General features: G+C 59.4%; 2 protein-coding genes across 7 annotated transcripts in view; both read left to right on the top strand.

The window, feature by feature from the left end:
• KLC2 (kinesin light chain 2) overlaps positions 1 to 9,399 on the top strand; it is a 9,713-nt gene extending 314 nt beyond the window's left edge. For 2 of the 4 annotated variants that reach the window (XM_007461959.1, XM_007461958.1), the window contains exons 2-16: positions 662 to 900; positions 3,224 to 3,454; positions 3,596 to 3,665; positions 4,321 to 4,543; positions 5,199 to 5,286; positions 5,378 to 5,479; positions 5,577 to 5,750; positions 5,853 to 5,952; positions 6,596 to 6,645; positions 6,753 to 6,820; positions 7,256 to 7,364; positions 7,468 to 7,626; positions 7,703 to 7,827; positions 8,046 to 8,103; positions 8,423 to 9,398. In XM_007461959.1, the coding sequence (XP_007462021.1) occupies positions 673 to 900; positions 3,224 to 3,454; positions 3,596 to 3,665; positions 4,321 to 4,543; positions 5,199 to 5,286; positions 5,378 to 5,479; positions 5,577 to 5,750; positions 5,853 to 5,952; positions 6,596 to 6,645; positions 6,753 to 6,820; positions 7,256 to 7,364; positions 7,468 to 7,626; positions 7,703 to 7,827; positions 8,046 to 8,103; positions 8,423 to 8,506 (1,869 nt within the window). In that variant the 5' untranslated portion in view covers positions 662 to 672 and the 3' untranslated portion in view covers positions 8,507 to 9,398. Of the gene's footprint in view, positions 1 to 625; positions 901 to 3,223; positions 3,455 to 3,595; positions 3,666 to 4,320; positions 4,544 to 5,198; positions 5,287 to 5,377; positions 5,480 to 5,576; positions 5,751 to 5,852; positions 5,953 to 6,595; positions 6,646 to 6,752; positions 6,821 to 7,255; positions 7,365 to 7,467; positions 7,627 to 7,702; positions 7,828 to 8,045; positions 8,104 to 8,422 lie in introns of all 4 variants that reach the window. The other 2 variants (XM_007461957.1, XM_007461960.1) reach the window with 2 other exon arrangements.
• Positions 9,400 to 10,172: 773 nt separating this feature from the next.
• Positions 10,173 to 16,493, top strand: RAB1B (RAB1B, member RAS oncogene family). Of its 3 annotated transcripts, none has more exons than XM_007461955.1 (6): positions 10,173 to 10,242; positions 11,884 to 11,956; positions 12,251 to 12,346; positions 12,460 to 12,555; positions 15,764 to 15,895; positions 15,988 to 16,493. In XM_007461955.1, the coding sequence occupies exons 1-6, from the start codon at positions 10,229 to 10,231 to the stop codon at positions 16,180 to 16,182; spliced, it is 606 nt and encodes a 201-aa protein (XP_007462017.1). In that variant the 5' UTR covers positions 10,173 to 10,228; the 3' UTR covers positions 16,183 to 16,493. The 3 variants fall into 3 exon arrangements, with proteins under 3 accessions (XP_007462017.1, XP_007462018.1, XP_007462016.1); XM_007461954.1 differs by lacking the exon at positions 10,173 to 10,242 and adding an exon at positions 10,895 to 10,974 and having other exon boundaries at positions 15,988 to 16,327; XM_007461956.1 differs by lacking the exons at positions 12,460 to 12,555; positions 15,764 to 15,895 and having other exon boundaries at positions 10,229 to 10,242; positions 15,988 to 16,182.
• Positions 16,494 to 17,140: the final 647 nt, after the last annotated feature.

Raw genomic sequence — 17,140 nt, 5'->3', positions numbered from 1 at the left:
GTCGTCTTGGGCGCGGCCTGTGAGAGGGCCCGGCCAGCCCGCGGGGAGGGGGCGCGGTCCTGGGTGGCCGGGGTCGGGAGCTCGGCCTTTTCAGGGGAGGGGTCCGCAGGACGTCGTGCTGGCCTGTGGGGCGCGTCCTGGGGGGAGGGGGGGACGAAGAACCCGAGATCTCAGCTCCTTAGGGGAAGGGTCTCCCCAGGGGCGAGCTGCCCAAGAGGAGGGGCTCTGTGGCTCGGCCAGCCTGTTGGGAAGGGGGCTGCCCGAGGGGGGGCTGGGGCCGGAACTCCCAGAGGGACGGTGTCTCCGCACGGGAGTGAACTCCCCAAGATCCCCGTAGGTCCATCCTCTGGCGCGCCCTGCTCTGGCTAAGGGAGTCTCCAGGGAAGCCCCGAGACTGGGTCTCCTAAGCCGGCCTGAGCCAGTGGTCTGGGCCGAATCCGGGGACAGCCTCGCCGGTCGCACCGCATTGCGTCTCCCGGGCCAAGACGAGCCGGGCGCGCCCCCTGTAGGCCGAGCGCGGGCACAGTGCGGGCTGCTGCCTGGGGGACGGGGCACCCCGGGGACCCAGGCGTTCGGGGACCCTAGGTGTTTACCTAATCCGGGGCGGACGGCGGCGTGGCCCCAGGCCCGGCAGCCCCTGCCCGCCCTCTCGCCTTCACAGGCGGCACGGCCATGGCCACGGTGGTGCTTCCTCGGGAGGAGAAGCTGAGCCAGGATGAGATCGTGCTGGGCACCAAGGCCGTTATCCAAGGGCTAGAGACCCTGCGGGGGGAGCATCGTGCCCTTCTCGCTCCCCTCGTCGCTCATGAAGCTGGTGAGGCAGAGCCCGGCTCACAGGAGCGCTGTGTCCTCCTGCGCCGCTCCCTGGAGGCCATCGAACTGGGGCTGGGGGAGGCCCAGGTAGGCTGGTCTGGGGTGCTGAGGAGGGCGGTCATGGGAGGGGTGGAGCCTTCCAGAGGAATCCTGGCAATGTAGTAACAGAATCAGAAGGGAAGGAAGAATCTGTCCCCTGAAGCCTCATGGTAGGATCCCAGTAAATAGCTGTTGAAGAAATGAATGGGCTCTGGAGACCCCGGCCGTGCCTGGCCCCAGGAGAGCCTGATCATCTGGCTTCTCTGCCAGGTAGCAGAGACTGCATGGCCTAAAAAAACAGAGGAAGTCCTTAAAGATCCCCCCACTCATTCTTCTATTAATTTGTTAACAGGTAAGTTATCAAGTGCCTACTATGTGCCTGGCAATGTGTTAGGTGCCAGGGCTACAGGTCCAACAAGACATCCCTGCCCTAGTCCAATAGGAAGAGAGTCAGAAATACACATATATTTATTCAATATTATGATAAGTTCTCCAAAGGAAAAAACAAGATCTTGTGACAACCTTAGCTATTGGTCAAGCAAGACTTCTGAGGAAATGACATTTAAATCAAGACCTGAGGAAAGGAATGAACCATACTCCAGAGAAAGGAGGAAAGTGAGAGGTTGCATGTACAAAAGTCCTGAAGTGGAAAAGATCTTGTTGTGGAGGGAGAATTGAGAGACCTGTCTAACTGGAGCTTCGTGAGGAAAGAGAGGGACAGAAAAGGCCTGTGGCGAAGGCGGGGACCAGATCATGCTGTGCTTTATTAGTTTGGGTTTTATTCTCAGGAAATCGGAAGCCTTTGGAGGGTTTAAGCAGTAAAGGGACACAGTCTGGCTTAGGTTTTAAAACTCTCTCTGGCTGAGGGGTGGAGAATGAACGATTGTGGGTCAGGGTGGAAGGAGGTAGCAGGTGTTAGGAAGCCACTGCTAGAATTCCAATGAGAAATGGTGGGTTGGGCCATGAGGGTAGTAAGAAGGGGGTCAGTCCTAGACATTCTGGAATTAGGTCCAGTAGGGCCTGGGGATGGACTAAAGGAGACAGACAGGGGCAGGGAAAGTCCCAGGTTTGTGGTTTGAGGAAATTGAGGAGAGAGTCTGGATGGGTCAGGAGTTCTGTTTGGGCCCTCTTAAGTTGGGGCTGCCAGGATGACATGCAGACAGAGCTATCCAGGAGGTGCTGGGGTGTACAAGGAGTTAGACTCTCGGGCAGAGAGTCTTGGTCCACTCAGATCTTGGCTGAGACACTGCCTGGCTCTGTGAATCCTGGGCAGGTGGTATCACCTTGGTTTCCTTGTTTTTAAAATAGGGATCGTGCCATCTGCCGTAAATACTTACAGGCTGTTTAGGATATTTTTAAAAAATAGCTAGTGGTTGTGAAAACACCTGTCACTTAGGCGTTTGCTAATCAACTAGAAAGTACAAGGTCCCAGACTGCCTGGCTCTCTGGGAGGGCAATGTGTCGGGCATTCACTCCTCGGCCGGCTGACTGCCAGGTGCGGAGGTGAACACACCAGGGCCCCCTCCCAGTGTATACAGGCACAGATGGACAACAGGATGGCATGGAGGTGGGGGAGGTGCCATGCTTTCCGGGGGCTGAGGGCATAAGAGGCTTCACTGCAGAAATGACCCTGACCATGAAGGACGGAGAAAGGGTAGAGTCTAGGCAAGGCCCCAAGGTGGGAAGAGCCTGGAAGCTCAGGAAAGGAGTCGTGGAGTTTGGGGAGAGGGATGGGGGCTGAGGCTGAGGACTCTGGATCCCCTTACCTGCTCCTGTGGTTTTCCAGACAGTGGGGGTTTAGGACACACACCCGCTTCCCTCCCTGGGAGCTGCAGGAGGACAGGGGCTGCCCTGGCCCCCTGGCAGAAGTCAGGATGGGGTCTTTCGGTAGCCCTTCAGTCGTCTATCAAGGTCTTTGGGAAAGCGCTAGCCCTGGGCCAGGGGCAGCGGTATAGTGGCTCTGGCTACCGGGCTTGAGTACAACTCCTAGGAGAGACAGGGAATGAGTAGACAGCTCGGGGAAAGGGCAGCACCCCAGCTAGCGCTCTTAATGATCCGAGCACCCCAACAAGGTGGGAACTGGACCATCGATGTGGAGGACTAGCTGGAGGCCCAGGAAAGGGGATGGGCTATTTCAGAGTCCAGCACAGCCAGCCTGGGTCCTGACCGCAGAAGGAAGGACTTAGGAATCCCCAACCCTCCTGGTTTCAGGTCTCAGGCTATGTTGGTCTGTTTGGGGCCCTGGGGCAAAACTCCCTTGATGAGAACTTCGGGGCCCTCAGCCCTGCAGCTCCTCCGGGCCTGGCTCTTCTCTGGGGCCCAGGCTGGGGGGTCAGCAGGGCTCTGACCTCTGTTCCGGCTGGCTGCGCAGGTGATCTTGGCTCTGTCGAGCCACCTGGGGGCCGTAGAGTCGGAGAAGCAGAAGCTGCGGGCTCAGGTACGGCGCCTGGTGCAGGAGAACCAGTGGCTGCGGGAGGAGCTGGCAGGGACGCAGCAGAAGCTGCAGCGCAGCGAGCAGGCCGTGGCCCAGCTCGAGGAGGAGAAGCAGCACTTGCTGTTCATGAGCCAGATCCGCAAGCTGGACGAGGACACGTCCGCCAGCGTAAGCCCTACCACGGCCACTGGGCGGGGCAGGGGCACCTGGGAGCAGGGAGGGGCGGCAGGGAGCAGACGCTGCTCCGACCCAGCCCGCCGACCCCTGGGCCGCCTGCTTCCCTGACGCCCATCCCGTCTTCCTCCCCAGGAGGAGAAGGGGGACGTCCCCAAAGACTCTCTGGATGACCTGTTCCCTAGTGAGGAGGAGCAGAGCCCAGGTGCGGAGGGGCAGCTGGCTCTGGGGGCGGGAAAGGAAGGCTGTGTGAACTCCTGGTCCTTGGGACCCAGAGGTCACAGAAAACAAGGTCTGAGTGGCTGCCGTGTTCTCTCCTGCCTCGTTTCTGATTATAACATCCCAGCATTAGAGCTTAAAAGGCAAAAGGCAGGTTTTACATGTTGCTTTTCTCATCTTCCAAGTTCTGTGAGGAGCAGGCATCACAGTTCAGAGCTTTGGAGCTGTCCAGCCTGGGTGCGGGCCCTGCTCTGCCTGCATTTGCGCTGTGGCCACTGGTAGAGTTTCTTTCCCCTCTGAGCCTCCTCTGAGGGTTAAAGGAGGACGCATGCACAGTGCTGATCCGCGGGCCAGTACTGGCCTTGCTGATCGTGTGGCCTGTGTATCAGAGCCTCTCTTCTGCACGTGACGAGGCTGAGGCTCGGGGGTTAGGCGACCTGCCTTGGGACACACAGCTTGAAGCACCGGAGCTGGGACTCTTCTTGCGGGGTGACTAGACCCACTCTGCAGATGGGGAAACTGAGAGCTGATGGTGACTTGCCCAGGGCCACGTGTGAGGTCGGTCAAAGGTATGGCTGGCATGTGCCAGCCCAGCTCAGGAGGCACTTGGTACATCTGACCTCCCGCCCTTGGCTTTGCAGCCCCGAGCCCTGGAGGAGGAGACGTGGCTGCCCAGCACGGGGGCTATGAAATCCCAGCACGGCTCCGCACCCTGCACAATCTGGTGATCCAGTACGCCTCTCAGGGCCGCTATGAGGTGGCCGTGCCACTCTGCAAGCAGGCCCTCGAGGACCTGGAGAAGACGTCAGGCCACGACCACCCTGACGTGGCCACCATGCTGAACATCCTGGCGCTGGTCTATCGGTGAGGGCTCCTCCGGCTTCGGTCACCCATGGGAGCATTCTTCCTGAAGGCTCCAGCCCTGGTCACAAATCCTCAGTGCCTGCAGTGGGCCAGGACTCGGGTTCCACCAGGCAGTTGGGTGACAGAGAAAGAAGGATCTTGTCCCTGGAGAGGGCCAAGCCCACAGGGTGCCTGAGCTACAGACATGAATATGCCTCAGTCTAGTGGTGGACAAAGGCTTGGACATAACCAGGGAGGGGAAGGCACACGAGGACGTGGGGGGCACACCTTCTCCAGGCACCAAGGCTTGAGGAGGGCCTTTGGTGAAAGTTGAGTTTGCCCAGAGCACAAGAGGGTGGGAGAAGCTCTCCTTGGCAGAAAGGACACCATGAGCAGAGGCCCTGGGGAACAGAGGACAAGGTGCACTGGGCATGGGGCAGTGAGGGTGGGATCTGGGGGAGTCTGGCTTGTACCCCAGCACCGCATGCCCTTCCTGCACAAAGGCCCCTAAGCCAGAGAGCAGGGGCTGACCACGTCTCCCCACGCTCTGGGTCATGCCCCATCATGCTCACTCATTAGTAAGTATAGGGAGAGTGACCACAGGGATCTTGGGCCACTATAGGAGGAGGGCCTTGGGCTGGAGGATAACCCTCATCATGCTCCCACCTGCCCCCAGGGACCAAAACAAGTACAAGGAGGCTGCACACCTGCTCAATGATGCCCTGGCCATCCGCGAGAAGACGCTGGGCAAGGACCACCCAGCTGTGAGTGAGGCTGGGTGGGAGGTGGGGCTTCCCCTCCCCCCTGCAGCTCCCAGGTCCCAGGTCATGGAGCCTCCATTCTCCCACCCCCTAGGTGGCTGCGACACTGAACAACCTGGCGGTCCTGTATGGCAAGCGGGGCAAGTACAAGGAGGCTGAGCCCCTCTGCAAGCGGGCACTGGAGATCCGGGAGAAGGTGGGAGCAGGCAGGGCTGGGCAGGCCAGGTGGGCTGGGCAGACGGGGGACGTAGGCTGGCCCCGAGCCCAGCCATCGGCTCCCGCTCCTGTCCCAGGTTCTGGGCAAGTTTCATCCAGACGTGGCCAAGCAGCTGAGCAACCTGGCCCTGCTGTGCCAGAACCAGGGCAAAGCCGAGGAGGTGGAATACTACTACCGGCGGGCACTGGAGATCTACGCCACACGCCTTGGGCCTGACGACCCCAACGTTGCCAAGACCAAGAACAACCTGGTGTCCTGCGCTAGAGGGGGCTGGAGGAAAGGGGGGGGAGGGAGGAGAGGAAAAGGCTTGACTCCTTGCATCCTGCTCACCCTCTGGGCCCTGCCCCTCCAGGCCTCCTGCTACCTGAAACAGGGCAAGTACCAGGATGCAGAGACCCTGTACAAGGAGATCCTCACCCGCGCTCATGAGAAGGAGTTCGGCTCTGTCAGCGGTGAGCATGGCTGCTGTGTGCCCCAGCTCGCAGGCCCGCTCAGCCGTCAGCATCTAGGACGAATACCTCAGCGGGGCAGGCCTCATGCCTAGGGTCTGGCTGGTCCGCAGCCACTTGTGTGCACACGTGAGCGCACACACCCAACTCACACAGCCCCCTGGGAGGCTGTACCCATGCAGTGCCCTCCCTTTGCATACCCGTGCCCTCGGCCCAGAGCCTCTTCCCCTTTCTCCACTGGGCAACTCACGCTCACCGTGAGGGCCCAGCCCAGATGTTTCCCACTCTGGGAAGCCACCTTCTGGTCCTTCACGGTCAGTCACTTCCTGTCAGGGACCCCTCGGCCCGGCCCATCATTCAGGCCTCGCATCGTCTCACACCGTGGGCCTGAGGTTTGTAAGGGTGTCCTCCCCGCCACCCCCCAGTCACAGGCCCCTCAAGCACAGGCCTGTGCCACAGGCATCTCTGTTCCAGAGGAGCGTCAGTCATGTTTTGGGTCTGTTTCTTGTCGATTCATTCATTCAGTGAAGCCCAACCCTGGTCCTTCTTGAGTACCCCGACCTTCCCCCAGGCCCCAGTCATGTGTCCAGCCCAACCAGGAGAGGCCCACATGAGAGGCTGGTGGCAGCCCCCTCTCTCCCTACAGGGAACAACAAGCCCATCTGGATGCACGCAGAGGAACGGGAGGAGAGCAAGGTAGCTCTGTGGGGCAGGGCCGGGGCAGATGTCTGTGGAGGGAGCATGAGGCTGGGGGTGTGTAGAGGGGAGGGCCTTCTCCTACCTTCCGCTTCTCTCTCCCCCAGGATAAGCGCCGGGACAGCACCCCTTATGGGGAATATGGCAGCTGGTACAAGGCCTGTAAAGTAGACAGGTGAGGACAGTGGGGTGGGACTGCTGGGCTAGCAGAGAGCTGGGAAGCGGCATCCTGGGTGGGGGCCGGGGCCAGGCTCCACACTCCATACTGCTCAGCCCCAGAACACACACCTCTTCTCTGTCAGCTCATCTTTCAAGGCCCAGGTCACAGGCCACCTGTCCCAAGAAGCTTTTCTGTCCCAGGACAGCCTGATTATCTCACTCCTGGGTTTCCCAGCCTTTAGTCCTGGTGGCAACATCCCACCTAGGGCCCTCAGGTGATTCCCCAAAACAGGGGAATCCAGGCGGACCTAGCACAGGGCCTGACACGCAGGAAAGGCTCGATTTTGGTCGGCTGGACGGCTCCTCAGGGCCAGCGTGGGCTGGGTGTCAGGATGGGCCCTGGCTCATGGGGAACACGGAGTTGGAGACCGTCCCGCTCTCCCATCCGCAGCCCCACGGTCAACACCACGTTGCGCAGCTTGGGGGCCCTGTACCGGCGCCAGGGCAAGCTAGAAGCCGCACACACGCTGGAGGACTGCGCCAGCCGCAGCCGCAAGCAGGTAGGGCGACAGGCACCAGGGGTGTGGGCAGGGACCTGCGTGGCCCTGTGTGTGATCCAGTCAGGGCCCGTAGCTCCACCTGATGCGCCCGCCCCCCCCTCAGGGCCTGGACCCTGCAAGTCAGACCAAGGTGGTGGAGCTGCTGAAAGACGGCAGCGGTGGGCGTGGAGACCGCCGTGGCAGCCGAGACATGCCCGCGGGTGCCGGGGCTCGGTCTGAGGCTGACCTCGAGGAGGCAGGGCCTGCAGCCGAGTGGAGCGGGGTGAGTCTAGGGGCTGGACTGGGCCAGGAGGCTGTGTAGCCGGCATGGCACAGAGACGAACCCGTCCACCCCACAGGACGGCAGCGGCTCCTTGCGGCGCAGTGGCTCCTTCGGGAAGCTCCGAGATGCCCTGAGGCGCAGCAGTGAGATGCTGGTGAAGAAGCTGCAGGGTGGTGGCCCCCAGGAGCCCCCAAACCCCAGGTGAGCCGTCCACCCTGGTGAGCCTCTCGAGAACCCTCCCCACAAGCTACCAACCCCAGCTGAACTTCAGACCCAGGGTGAACTCCCTGTCTTGCTCAAGCTCCACCCCCCACCAATCTCCCTTCCCATCAGCCTCCCTCCCCTACCCCAAGCTGACCCCTTCCCCCACCCTCCCCCAGTTCCACCATGGGCAAATCCTGACCGCCCTTTCCCCTCAGGATGAAGCGGGCCAGTTCCCTCAACTTCCTCAACAAAGGTGTGGAAGAGCCAGTCCAGGTACATACAGGTGGATAGTTGTCGGCACTGGGCAGCTGAGGCCCCGGCCCCAGGCCTGCATGTTCTGTGTACTTGCTGAGCTTCTCAAGCATGTCTGTTCATCCAGCCACACTTCCTGTCTCCATCCCAGGCCTGGCTTTGGGCTGGACCCTGGGGAGACAAATGAGGGAAACTCAGCTCCTGCCTGTGGCAGCACAGTAACTGTGGAGGTGGGTGGGAGTGTCAGGACCCCAGGGATTGACTAGTCAGGCCCCTTCGGGCCAGGGAAGCACGCAATGGCGGCAGCACAAGGCTGAGCCACCTGCCCCTCTGCCCACAGCCTGGAGGCACAGGCCTCTCTGATAGCCGCACCCTCAGCTCCAGCTCCATGGACCTCTCCCGACGAAGCTCCCTTGTGGGCTAATCCTGAAGGGGCAGCCGGTCGCCAGAGCCTCCACCCGGCACCATCCCCCACCCCAGCCCTGCGCATGGGCCTGCTGCTTGCCCCTCCTGTCTCTCCCAAGGACCCCTGTCTTTTCTGTTCAATCTCAGGGTAACCTCCTCCCTTGTCATCTCAGCCTGAGCCCTGGAGGCTGGGCCTGCCCACTCCAGTTCTACCCCTTATTTATTCCTTCCAGCAGGGCCCCCTCTTCCCTAGGTTCAGGGCCAGCGGAGGGGCTGGCCGGGGTCTCCAAAGGTAGAGAGAGGCTCAGTGGCCCCCCCTCCGCAGACCCCAAATCCAAGAACACTAAGCACCTGCCGTCCCTTCAGCACCCTGCCCTCCCCCGGCCGTTGCTTCTGTATATAGAGAAATAAGTTATTGGCCGCACTCCTCCCCTCAGTCCTTGGTACTATCCGGCCTCCCCTCACCCCACCCTTCTCTAGTGGTACCGCCCAGGCCTTAATCACCCCCATTCCGCGCGGTGGTATCTCCCAGGCTCCACATCTCAGGGGCGGTGCCTCCCCAAAGGGTTCCCTAGGCATTCTCGCTTTCCTCCCGGGCTCTGAATGGTGCGCCCTGCCCCATGCACCAGGACGGAGAGCCCACCCCGTGTCCAGTCCTCTCACCGCCGGGCTCTGCCCTGCAGCCCGGTCTTATGCACTGCTCCTCCCGCCCGGCCTGCCCAGGCTCGGCCTGACCCCGCCCCGGGCACCGCCCGTAGAGCCATCCTGCCATGCCTCCTCCCACGCCTGCAGCTTCTTGCTAGAGGCAGTGATGGACCCCTGTGGCAGGAGGGGCTGCCCCAGCTGGGAGGTGAGGCGGTCGCTCTCTATTTTCAAATGTTGCTGTAGAAATAAAGACAGTTTGTCTCTGAGCTGGGCTTGCTTTGGGGCGGAGCCCGAGGGCTCCTGGCGTCTCTACGTCTCTACATTGGGGGTGGGTACAGGAGAGGCTGCGAGTGTGTGTTGTGTGTGTGTGTGTGTGTGTGTGTGTGTGTGTGTGTGTCTCGCTCACGTCTGGTCCCGCGCAGCTGCAACCCAGATAGGCTTCTCCTATCCCGGAATTGTTCGGGAGCCCCACAGATTCAGGATTTTTTTCTAACAACCTTCATCTCTGAGATTCTGGAGACCACGGGCTTTGATCGAGCTTTGCCCCTTTACCAAGCTGTTTGACCTTGAGCGAGTTACCGAGTCTCGATTTCTTCATCTCTAAAATGTGGGTGACACCTTCCTGGGGTTTCTGCTGGGAGTTAGGAGCGCCAGCACACGAAGAACCCTGGATAAATGAACTTTTACTAACGCTGCGGGGAGTGTAAGGATGAATGCCTCTGTCAGACAGACGTGAAACGTGTCAACGCCAGCACTAAATTGAGGATCTAACGCCGGGACGCTGTCAGGCTCCCGAGCGCGGTCCTCAAGCCCAGGTACTTCTAGGGAGGGAACTACAAGCTCCAGAAGGCAACGCGCGGCGATGGTGGGGCGTGGGCTAGGATTACGCCTGCGCAGCGCGGGGGCGGGGGTGGGGTGTGAGTTGCACAATGTAAGGAGACTACAAGTTCCGAGGAGCCACGCGGCGAGGTCCCAGTCCCGAGTGTTTGCGCCTGCGCGTCGCGGGCAGGGCCTCTGGGGCGGAGCGGCCACCATCTTGAAACGGGAGGCGGAGCAGAGCCGACTGGGAGCGACCGAGCGGGCCGCCGCTGCCGCCATGAACCCCGAATAGTGAGTGCGCCCCGCCCGCGCCGTCCGGCGCAGCCTCGATCCCGAGTACGGGGCTGTACGCTTACCGGGGTTGTCCGGCCCGGGTCAGGACTGCGCGGCGCCCCCACATCCGGGTCCCTCTTCCGCTGACCTCCCCCCCCCCTCACATCCGGGTTCTGCCCCTCCCCCGGGGTCCCCAGAACCCCGGCTCGACGCCCCGAGTTCTTGCACCCGGCCCCGGAGACTGCGACACCGAGGGGCACCACTTGGATCCCGAGGCACCGGCACTAGCAGGCCTTGTCGGTCAGGTGACCCCGCAGCCCCGGTCTTTCCAGGCCTCAGTTTCCCCACCTGCTGCCTGAGAGTAGCGGTCTGGGTGCTGACGACGGTCCTGGCATTGTGGAGCCCATCCCCAGAGTTTCTGGTCTCGGTCCAGATTCGGGCCCTTTAGGTCGGGTCGTATATTCTGCTCTCCAGTCCTCCCAGAATCCGCTGGGTAGCTTTTCCGCAGGTTCACCCCTCCGGGGCTGCCGCTTTGCCCTTTACCTGGATCAAAATGCTCTGCCGCTCCCAGAGGCTGGTCCCCTCCCGCCTTCCCCTCACCTTTGCGCAAGCCCCCGGCGTCGCCGTCACACCCCTTCCCTTCGCCGTCACCCTGCCGAAGTTCAGATGAATGTGGCATTTGCTTTCTCCCTTCCAGTGGGATTCTTTGTTCCTCAAACTTTCCTCACTTCTTGGTCACTCCCCCTACGGGTAGGTGGCCCACATCTCTACCCCGACTTCTCATCGACAGTTTTCCCTTAGTGTCAGTTATCTTCTTCCTCTTTTGCCACTTCCTTTTTCTCCTCCAGATCCTGGCCTCAGATTTCCTCGGGGAAGGGTGAAGCTCTGAGCTGGCTTATAAGGGGTAACAGAGAAGGGAACCAACATGCTTTCACAGAGACTTTGGAGTCTGAACCTGGTTTCCAGTATTAAAGTTAACAGCTGTGTAACTTAGGGCAAGTCGCTTCCCTTCTCTGGCCTCTGGTTTCTTCATTAGTTGGGAATAACCGGCACTCACTTCATTGGACTGTTGTGAGGCTTAAATGAGATGAGGCATTTGAAGTACTTAGCACCAGGCCAGGCACAAGTAGGAAGTGGATACGTTTTAACTGCTATTATCATTGCCGCTTGTTGACCATCTCTTTCTGGAAGCTTCATACCAGGCTCTTTACATAGGTATTCAGTTGAGTTTTAGGCTGGGCCCTGGCTTCCACTTCTGGGGCCTCCCCTGCCAAGTCAGGTACGGCACAGGGCAGTGTAGGAGGGTTTCCCTAAAGAGCCCCTACTGGACCCGAAACCATGGAGTCTATCAGGAATCAGGGTAGGATACCCAGCTCTGTCACCTAACTGATGTGATCCTTGGCAAGTCACATCCCTCTCTGTGTCTCCGTTTCCTTTTTTGTAAAGTGGGAATTCAGATGCACCCCTTTGGGCCAGCTGTGTTAATGGGGAGTGGTCAACCCTCCCCATCCCAGGACTTGTGGGAGGATCTTGTGAGTGCTTTAATACTCTAATCCAAGGCACATCTCACAGTGTGGGAGAATGCTATAGTTTTGACTCCAGGATAATGGCGGGTGGGCTCCCTGCCTTCCTTCACACCTTCCCATCCTTTCTCTCCAGTGACTACCTATTTAAGCTGCTTTTGATTGGTGACTCGGGCGTGGGCAAGTCCTGCCTGCTCCTGCGGTTTGCTGTAAGTAAGAAGCTTCCCCTACCATCCATCTGGGGTCCTGGCTGGTGGCCGGAGGGAGAGGGGGGCAACCCAGAGAATAGTGGTTGCAAGACCTGGGAGACCAAGGATGAAGTTGCAGGACTTGCCAGCAACATATCTGACTGAACAGGGGCACAGGGCTGGCAAGTTGGGGTGCTGAGAACTGGGGCTCAGCAGTTAGGAGCTCAGCTGGGGCAGGACAGTGGAGGGAGGTTTTCCAGATGGGCCTCAGACCTGTTCACTCAGAGGCCATTTCACTGGTCCCTGATCTTTCAGGATGACACATACACAGAGAGCTACATCAGCACCATCGGGGTGGACTTCAAGATCCGAACCATTGAGCTGGATGGCAAAACCATCAAACTTCAGATCGTGAGTGTTGCTCCTCCCAGAATCCCTGGTGCAGAGACATCTCCCTTGGGAGGGGAGGGGCCCTGGGCATGGAGCCCAGGGCTGACCTGCCCCTCTCTCCTGCTATCTTGTAGTGGGACACAGCTGGTCAGGAACGGTTCCGGACCATCACTTCCAGCTACTACCGGGGGGCTCACGGCATCATCGTGGTGTACGACGTCACCGACCAGGTACTCCTGGGCTCACCATCCCCCACTTTGCCTCCTCAAGCCTCAGGTCTTTGGCTTTTGCTGCTTTTTACTGTTCCCATCCTCTCTTTCTTATGCTGCCCGGAAAGGAGACTGTTCTCGGACTCATTTCACAAGGAGGGAAATAGCTGCAGGCCCGGATCCTCCCCAGGCCCCGCTGCAGGGCCTTGGCAGAACCAGGCCTCACCTCCCTGTCAGACTTGCCACCTTATTCTAGACCTTCCAGGCACCTGTCTTTTGTGGGGGGGTTAGTCAGCTGATTGGTTGCTGTGCTGGGCCCGTGGCCTCCTGGGTAAAGACACCGTGGAGAAGCGATTGGAGGGCCTTACACAAGGAAGTGAGGGAGTCCTGCACTCTGGGCCCAGTGTGAGCAGAGTTCTGGGAGCCCTGTGTCTGCTGTGGCGGCGTTAGTCTTGTGTCATTGGCATCAGTGGTGATGTTAACAGCGGGAAACAGTCCTGTCACGCGTTAGAGTTCACAGGTTCTGTCACAGCCCTTTGATGCTTGTAACACTCCAAAGAGCTGTGTGTTATATTCCCATTTTACAGTTGAAGAAATGGGTCGGGGTGGTAGGACTTTCTTAGGCCCTGCAGCTAGTTAAGTGGCAGAGACAGAAAGCCCAGGCCTGCTGATTCTACCCGCTTTGTTGTTGTTGTTGTTGTTTTTTTGCTTTGTTTTTTTTTAAACTTTGTTGCTTCATGTGGGTCAGGCCCTGGGGACATGGAGATACTTGTATCAGCCCCAGGCCAGGAGGAGTCCCTGCTCTGAGGGGCAGCTGGGCTCTTCAGCTCACCAGGGACTCATGATGCCTCCTGGACAACAAGCTGTGGGTGAACTTTGCTCCACTCAGAGGTCACCAAGGACCTCTAACTGCCAAAACTTGTGACTTCATTTCACTTTTTGCCATGATTGATCTCTCATGGCTTTTAACTCTGTTCTATTCCCTGTCTTTGAAAAAGTTACTGTCTCAAGCTTTGCCACCTCCTGCTGCAGCAGATTCTCTTTTCAGTGACTTCTTACTGGTCCGTCGTATCCTGCCCCACTACAGCCCCAGATTCTGTGCTTCTTGATTGCCCCAAGCCGCCTCCTGACTCTCCCTGCACAATTCTGGCCACCTTGTGGTTTGGCTTCTTGTTTTGTGATTTCTACAACTAAAGAGCTATCACTGTGGATCTCCTCCTGAGTCCTGCATTCTGCTGGCACTTTATGTCTGTGTTAATTCTCATGTTCACAGTATAACCCAGGGAACTCAATGGTGGCATCCCTCTTTTCCAGATGAGGAAACACACTTAGACGTATGTTGAGTTACCTGCGTGTGGCTTCACAGTCAGGAAAGGCAAAGCCTGTGTTTTGAACCCAGGGTTCTTTGCTTCCCAGCACATCCTTTCCTGCCTCTAGACCGCCTTCAGGCCATCTGCAGAGCTCCAGACCATCTGCAGAACTCAGCTTGTCTGGTGCTGGTCTCCCCATCTCTTCTTGAACTGGCTTCTGCATCCTCATCTTTCTAACAGAGTCCCTGTTGGCCTGACCAGAAAACTCTTCCCTCCCCCATCCTGTCAGTCCCTGGGCCCCTCTGTTCTCCCCCATCATCTCTCCCAGATCCGTTCCCTTGTAATAATAGCAGTGATGAGGATAATGGCAGCTCTTGCTAATTAAGCACTTGTTATGAGACCAGCCTGCATTCATTATCCCATGCTCACAACAGCCCCACCAGGAGGTACTGTTTTATAGAAGTGAGGAAACTGAGGTTCAGAGAAGCCAAGTGACATATCTAGGATCATACAATAAGTGGCAGAGGTGGGGCTTAACCCAGGGTGGTCTGACTCTAAATCCTGTGCTCTTGCCTGCCTCATTCCCTGGCTCAGGGCACATCTTCTCTTCCCTGGATTATGCCAACCATCTCCCAGTTGTTCTCCGTCTCCTTGCCGGTCTGATCTGGCCTCTGCACTCCTGCCAGGACTATCTTCCCAGAACACAGGTGTGCTCTTGCTGCTTCCTTCCTAAGAAAACCTCTACTGGCCCTGGTTGTCTCAGATTTGGCCAGGCTAAGACCCTCCCTGCTTGGGCCTGCTTCCTCTTCCTTTCCTTCCCTGCTCAGAGACTGTGTCCCAGCCGCTTTTAGCTTTTCCCCCTCCCCAAAGACAGCACGCCCATCCCATCCCATCCCGTGACCCAGCATATGTCTGCTTCTCCCCTTGCACCTTTCCCCGTCCCTCCACTGGCACCCACATGGGGTAGTTTGTCCCTGCAGGTGTAGGTCGGCTGTCATCTCCCCAGGCAGAGATGATCCTGGAGCTCCACCTGCTCCTGCCTTCTATCCCTGCAGCGCTTGGTCGCCCTGTCTTGCCATTGTGTGTGCCCTAGTCTAGTCCTCCATTGTCCCCTGAGTGCTTTAGGGCAGGGCCCAGGCATGATTCCATTATTTGAACCCAGTGCCCAGCACAGGGCCCCGCCTGGGACATGGCAGGAGGTGTACGTTTGAGCCCAGTGTGATATCACCAGACCTCTGGCTCCTAAGAAGGGAAAGTGGCTCTAGCTCAAGCATATTCCTAAAAGTTCTGTCCTTTGTCGGCATGCCAGGCGTCGGGGGGTGGGGCGCAGCAGGCTGCCGGGAGAGCCAGGCCGAGCACGGAGGCTGTCAGTGCCAGAAGTAGGACGAATGTCAGGCCCTGTTCCCAGGATACCTGTCTCCCCCGTAGGCCAGGGTCTCCTCTGTGAGGATCCTCTACCTACCACTGGGCTCCAAGGTTTCAAACCTTAAAGGGATTTTAAGGCCACTGTGGGGACTTTGTAATTCTGGCTAACCTGTTATCCTTTGTTTCTGTCTTTCCTCTGGCCTCTCCCCTGATGCCATTTGCTCCCTCCACGTGGTTAGGCCTTTTCTGTGTCTCGGGTAAACACGAGCAGCTGCAGGAAGCAGAGCTGGCTGGCCCTTGGTCTAAGCTGTTGAGGTGTCGGGGCTGTTGGTAGACAGCCGGGGCTCTGCTGGGCCTGGCTCTTGGGGTCTCAGACAGAGGAGGGCAGGAAGGAGCGCTAAGCCTGGAGGAGCTTCCTCTGGGTCCCTGAGCCCAAGGCGCCTGCCTTTCTCAGGAGCCCGGGACAGCCATCTTCCCCTGAAAACCCTTGTTCTCCAGGCCTGGCGTAGGGGCGGGAGGTGGGAGCAAAGTAACTTTTGATCTGGTCCCTCTAGGAATCCTATGCCAACGTGAAGCAGTGGCTACAGGAGATCGACCGCTATGCCAGTGAGAATGTCAATAAGCTCCTGGTGGGCAACAAGAGCGACCTCACCACCAAGAAGGTGGTGGATAACACCACAGCCAAGGTGAGCAGGCCTGGGCCAGGCCACCCGGGTGGGCTGGGGCCTGCTGCCCCTCACCTCCTCTCCCCTTCTCTTTTCTCCTCTCCCCTTATCAGGAGTTTGCAGATTCTCTGGGCATCCCCTTCCTGGAGACGAGTGCCAAGAACGCTACCAATGTCGAGCAGGCGTTCATGACCATGGCTGCTGAGATCAAAAAGCGGATGGGGCCTGGGGCAGCGTCAGGGGGTGAGCGGCCCAACCTCAAGATTGACAGCACCCCCGTGAAGCAGGCTGGTGGCGGCTGTTGCTAGGAGGGGCTCGTGGGGTGGGACCGGAGGTGGCACCTTCTCCAGATGATGCCCCTGGAGGGGGCAGGAGGTACTTCCCTCTCCCGGGGCATTTGAATCTGGGGCTTTGGGGTGTCCTGGGCTCCCCATCTCCCTCTGGCCTGTCTGCCTGCCGCCCTGTGCCCCGGTTCTGTCAGGGCCCCCAAGAGAGGACGCCCAGGACCTTTGGCTGGGGTGAGGGTGCAGGCTTGCTCTGCTGCTGCCTCTGGGTGACTTTAAAAGATACCCCACCACACACCTTTGGGATGAGGGCTCTCCTCTGCCTGTCTCCCTCCGCCTGCTCCCCCGTGTGTGCTGCGGCGGGTTTCCCTCCTTACTCTCCTTCCTCCCCTCCCCTGCGCCATCCTCCTTCCCCAGGAGCCGAGGGCCTCCCTGGCCTCTACTGCCCCCGGCTGTAGTCAGCACCTGGGGCCAGGAATGGGACCAGGGGATCCAGGGCCCTGGAATGCAGGGCCCTGGGCTGGACCTCAGGATGGGCATGGGGCCACAGGGGCCCAGCAGCCCACTTTCCTCTTCTCCCTGCCTCCCCCCCGACACACACACTCACAGCTCAAGCCGTCCAGCTGCGGTGGGGTCTGAGCACATCTAGGGCAGGTGGGTGGGCAGCCACGCTGGGCCTGTGTCTTGAGCCCAGAGGGAGCCTGCTCCTGCCACTCCCTGCCCTGCCAGAGCCAGGCCCATGTGCTGCCTGCCCACCGTGCCCCTTTGTCCCCAAGGCAGGTGGAGGCGGAAGGCCCACCGTGCCAGAGGCTGGGCACCAGCCTTAACCCTCACTCTGCCAGCACCTCCTCCCTTTCCCTGAGGCAGCACATCTGGCTTATTCTCCCCCATCCGTCCCTTGGAGCCTATGAGGGCGGATCCTCATCCCCTGTCGCTACTTCTCTGGGAATGTGGGTGCAACCCAGGGTGGGGGGGGGGGGCC

Source organism: Lipotes vexillifer, unplaced genomic scaffold, assembly GCF_000442215.2.
Source record: "Lipotes vexillifer unplaced genomic scaffold, Lipotes_vexillifer_v1.1 scaffold1129, whole genome shotgun sequence".
Lineage (NCBI taxonomy): Eukaryota > Metazoa > Chordata > Mammalia > Artiodactyla > Lipotidae > Lipotes > Lipotes vexillifer.
The sequence above is the reverse complement of the archived record's forward strand: the minus strand, read 5'-3'. Positions and strand labels throughout refer to the sequence as shown.

Coding starts and splice junctions, on each gene's coding strand:
- RAB1B (XM_007461954.1), top strand. CDS start 10,895: ATGTGGCATTTGCTTTCTCCCTTCCAGTGGGATTCTTTGTTCCTCAAA. Junction 10,975..11,883: donor CTTGGTCACTCCCCCTACGG/GTAGGTGGCCCA, acceptor CTTTCTCTCCAG/TGACTACCTATTTAAGCTGC. Junction 15,896..15,987: donor TGGATAACACCACAGCCAAG/GTGAGCAGGCCT, acceptor TCCCCTTATCAG/GAGTTTGCAGATTCTCTGGG.